This window comes from Otolemur garnettii, unplaced genomic scaffold, assembly GCF_000181295.1.
Source record: "Otolemur garnettii isolate 467f Iridium unplaced genomic scaffold, OtoGar3 scaffold00016, whole genome shotgun sequence".
Lineage (NCBI taxonomy): Eukaryota > Metazoa > Chordata > Mammalia > Primates > Galagidae > Otolemur > Otolemur garnettii.
In genome coordinates this window covers 26,084,416-26,089,148 of record NW_003852411.1, presented here as the reverse complement: position 1 = coordinate 26,089,148, position 4,733 = coordinate 26,084,416, and the positions used below count along the sequence as shown (strand labels likewise).

Below are 4,733 nucleotides of genomic sequence, written 5' to 3'. Positions count from 1 at the left end.
TGCTGCTGCCCTGGGCACTCCTTCTGTCCCTGTGATTGATTGTGTGTCCTCTGCAAACCATCCACTCTGGAGTCAGACTCTGGCTCTCTCTTACTGTCAATTTTTTGAAGGTCCTTAGTGTTCTGGCTCTGGTCACCACATCCAGATTCATACTCAAGACATGTCATCTTGACAAAGTGTGAGAAGAGTAACTTTCACTAAGGTGTGAGTGCCCAACAGGTTTAACCTTGTAGATTACATTTACACTTTAACAGAGGAGCTCAGGGGTAAATATTAACTTCTAACTGCCTGCCACAGAGGTGTTTACTCAGGAAGCATTTCTCTGTCTTGCCAGCTACCTGCCTTGACCCCTAACAAATTAGAAAAACAGGTCAATGATGAAGCTACCAGGTTCTAATGTGTTGCCTGACCTAGCTGGAGTGTTTGGAAAAAGAAGTCTTTCTTTTTTTTTTTTTTTTTTTTTTTCTTTTTTTGGGAGGTGGCTTGCTCTGTTGTCCAGGCTGGGGGATAGTAGCCTCATCATAGCTTGCTATAGCCCTAAACTCCTGGGCCCAAGTGATTCTCCTGCCTCAACCTCAGCTTCCTGAATGCCTGGAACTACAGGCACATACCATCAATCACACGCGACTGATTTTTCTAGTTTTTATAAAAATGAGGACTTGCTTATCTTGCTCAGGCTGGCCTTGAGCAATCCTCCCACCTCAGCCTCCCAAAGTGCTAAGATTATAGGCGTGAGCCACTGTGCCCAGCCTGTTTTGATAAAGAATTCTAAAGTCTACTTTTCTTAGCTCTGCCCTATCTCCATTAGCCTCCATTTCCTTTTCTGTAAAATGGAGCTAATGGGATTTTTGTGAAGTTTAAAGGTGAACTGAAAGTGCTATACCCACACGGGGTCATCCCCACCCAGCCAGGGAGCCAGGATCCTTCCCAAAGGAGCTTCTGACAGAGGTAGAGGCAGCTGCATTTTAAGTGGCCTATTTGACTCAAATATGTCCAACTTCAAGGAGAGGCTAGAAAGTTTATTTTTATCTTCAAGAGGAGTTCAGAATTCACACTAAATTTTTATTTTAATAAGTTCCATAGCTTCCTCTTTATGCTAATTTTCTAGACAAAAGAGAACAAGGGCAGGAAAGCTTGGAGGGGAGCTGCAGACTTCTCACTGCAACAATGCAGATGGGCAGGGCCTGCTGACCGGCCAGCCCTCTCCCACGTGTGTCCCCACCCCTCTACGGAGTGACTCTGGGCACACTCAGCAGCTCGGGGTGCAGGACTTCGAAGGGGAAAACTGATGAGAATTATTGTAACCCTGGTGGGAGGTTTTTAGGATGTAGGCCCCAAATGTTATTTTTCTGCGTTAAGAGAAACTAACTTTTAAGGAACTGAGCTGCTTGCCCACTCCAAATCACATTTTGAGAAAAGTGCTCTGAGGCCCACACCAGTTGGGCTCTAAATATTCCAGTGAGACTGAAAGGGGACATGGGAACCAAATGATTCTGAAGAATCTGAATCTCAGCTCTGATACTTAGTGCTTTAGACCTTGGGGATGTTACTTAATCTCTGGGGATTCTTTGGGAAATAGGGTTGTCACCATCTTGTTTGCTTTGTGTGTTGGGATGACTGGACACATTTTGGAGCAGGGTGACCTTCCTAGCTTTACAAGAGAGATTGAAGCCAGATACTTACCAGGGATGGAAATTTTGAAGCAGAACACTCCCCAGAGCTGCTGACTGGCAGCCTGGCGCACACCAGGCGGTCTGCAGAAGGTCTCCTGGGGCAACGCAGCTGCTTCTTTGGGACCTGCCATGCTCTGACCCTTCTCCCATGTGGTGGCCAAAGATCAGAGGTTAGAGGGGTGGCACTGAGGCACCAGTGAGTTCAGGGGGCGTCTTCCCACCTGCCGAGCGCTGCTGTCTTTGATGCCTCGTCTCTTTGTTTTCTCTCCTCTGGAACAGGACCGTGGCTTAAATAGCAAAAATTAGTGAATACTGGAAAATGAGCTGGGATTAGCTTCCCCTCCCCCCACCCACATTTTATTATGAAAAATTTCAAACATACAGAAGTACTGAAAGACCTGCACATCGAAGATCCGCATAGTTCCCACCTAGCGTCTACGATTAACATTTTGCTGTAGTGGCACGTATAGTCATTTCTTTTTGGTACATAAGACCCATATATGTGGATCAAAATAAGTTCTGGACATCAGAACACTCACTCATGGGCAAATTTTGAAGTGATGATTTGAGGAGCAACCTAAAGTTCCCTGGAGCTGCCCAAAGCATCCTAAGCTCGAGAACCAAGCTCTGCTTTCAAAGCACTCAAACTAGGACTCTCCCTAACTGCTGAGACTTCTGTTGCTGGTGCCCAGGACCAAAGGGAGACCCTAAGGTTCCTGCTCTTCCAGTGTCCCCCGCGTCTCAGGCACAAGACTTGGAATTGCGGTGTATATGCTGGTTTAGATTCTGCCTCTTTCCCTCTCCTCTCCCCACTTGTTCCTCTTTCCCTCTCCTCTCCCATTCTCTCTTTCTCAGTGAAACAATGTATAGTTTAGCATTTTGCCATGTTAAGTGTTTTTTCAAAAATGCAAGTTTTAATGGCTGTATCATTCTATAGCAATTACTACAGCAACGCTGTAAATAACCCAGGGGAAATAAGAGGAAATATGATATGAATACAGAGGATACCAAAACAATGTATACATATTTAAAGAAAGGAAAAAATTGTATTAAATTTCTTTTTTTTGAGACAGAGTCTCACTATGTCACTCTTGGTAGAGTGCCATGGCATCACAGCTCACAGCAACCTCAAAACTGTTGGGCTTAGTTATTCTCTTGCCTCAGCCTCCCAAGGAGCTGGAACTGCAGGCGCCTGCCACAATGCCCAGCTATCTTTTTGTTATAGTTGTCATTGTTGTTTAGCAGGCCCGGGTCAGGTTCGAACCTGCCAGCCCCAATGTTTGGGGTTGGTGCCATAACCACTGAGCTATGGGCGCCGAGCCTATATTAAAACTCAAGTCATGTTTGACTTGTACAATTACAAGAGGCGCTCAACACGACTTGTATTCATCTTTTGTTATTGGTATATATTGAGTACTACAATTTCAGTACAGTTTTCTCCTATCTTAAAATGTGTAATATGCTTTTGTACCTTCTGTATATGTATACATTTCTGTGTGTATCTGCATACTGAAGTAATTTTTTTAATTGTTATATGATTATGACAATGACCCCTTAGAAACATTAGATTGAGGCTGGGCGAGGTGGCTCGTTTCTGTAATCCCAACACTCTAGGAGGCCAACGTGGGTGGATTGCTTGAGCTTAAGAGTTAGAAACCAGCCTGAGCAAGAGCAGGACCCCGTCTCTAAAAAATTGCTACCAGGGCTTGGTGCCTGTAGCTGAAGCGGCTAAGGTGCCAGCCACATACACCAGAGCTGGCGGGTTCTGAATCCAGCTCGGGCCTGCCAAACGACTACAACTACAACCAAAAAATAGCTGGGCATTGTGGTGGGCACCTGTAGTCCCAGCTACTTGGGAGGCTAAGGCAAGAGAATCCCTTAAGCCCAGGAGTTGGAAGTTGCTGTAAGCTGTGATACTATAGCACTCTACCCAGGGCAACAGCTTGAGGCTCTGTCTCAAAAAAATAAAAAATAGCCGCCAGACGTTGTGGCCGGTACCTGTAGTTCAGGCTACTTGGGTGGCTGAGGCAAGAGGATCACTTGAATCCAAGAGTTTGAGGTTGCTGTGAGCTATGATGCTACGGCACTCTACTGAGGGTGACAAAATAAAACTCGGTCTCAAAAAAAAAGGGGAAGCATCAGATTGACTCACACTTCTCTTTGACCTCCATGTATGCATTTGACCTGTATATAGTAAGATGTCATGCTCCCTAAGGCCTCACTCCATGCGATGTCCACTGTGCTGGGGACAGTGACCCATTGTAGTGTTCTTTCTTCCACAGAGCCAAGATGGCCGTCCTCTCTAAGGAATACGGCTTTGTGCTTCTAACTGGTGTGGCCAGCTTTGTCATGGTAGGTTACCTGGGCGTGAATGTCGCAAAGGCCCGCAAGAAGTACAAGGTGGAGGTAAGTACAACACAGCCAGAGTTTTTGTAGTCTTGACTGTGGTGAGGGTGGGGCATTTCCAAGAACTTGTCTTCAGTGGCGGAGGAAGGGATAAGGAGCTGGTGGAAACTGGCAGTTTCAGGACTGTATCCATTAGAAATTCTGCTCCTTTCTAGCAGCAAAGAGGCAAGAAATATGGGGCCCTGCTGGGGAGTACTTTTCATCTTGTTTGACTTCATCTTTTCTGTAGAAAGCCCAAGTATGCTAGAATTAGAACAGTATGTTTCCAGCTAGAGCTATTTGCTAGGAAAGGTTGTTACTGTATTTTTCTATAGAGGATTAAATGACAACATTGTTTCCTTCCGTGCCGCTTTAAAAATGAAGTTTTGGGCCAGGCACAGTGGCTCAATCTAACACTCTGGGAGGCCGAGGTGGGTGGATTGCTTTAAGCTCATGAGTTCCACACCAGCCTGAGCAAGAGTGAGACCCCATCTCTACTAAAAATGAAAAAACAGAGGCAGAGGATGGCTTGAGCCCAAGAGTCAAGGTTACTTTGAGCTATAATGCATGGTACTCTACCCAGGGCACAGAGTAAAACTGTCTCTAAATAAATAAACAAATTAATCTTAAAATGATTTTCCTGTTTTTCCAAGTAGAAATGAAGTATGTATGGTG

At 45.3% G+C, this 4,733-nt stretch overlaps 1 protein-coding gene across 1 annotated transcript in view; it reads left to right on the top strand.

Annotated features, from left to right (window-relative positions):
* The window catches only part of MGST3 (microsomal glutathione S-transferase 3), a 28,179-nt gene that overhangs the window by 18,270 nt on the left and 5,176 nt on the right, over positions 1–4,733 (top strand). Inside the window, exon 2 of the mRNA XM_003785747.3 lies at positions 3,956–4,079. Within this exon, the coding sequence (XP_003785795.1) occupies positions 3,963–4,079 (117 nt within the window). The 5' untranslated portion in view covers positions 3,956–3,962. The remainder of the gene's footprint in view (positions 1–3,955; positions 4,080–4,733) is intronic.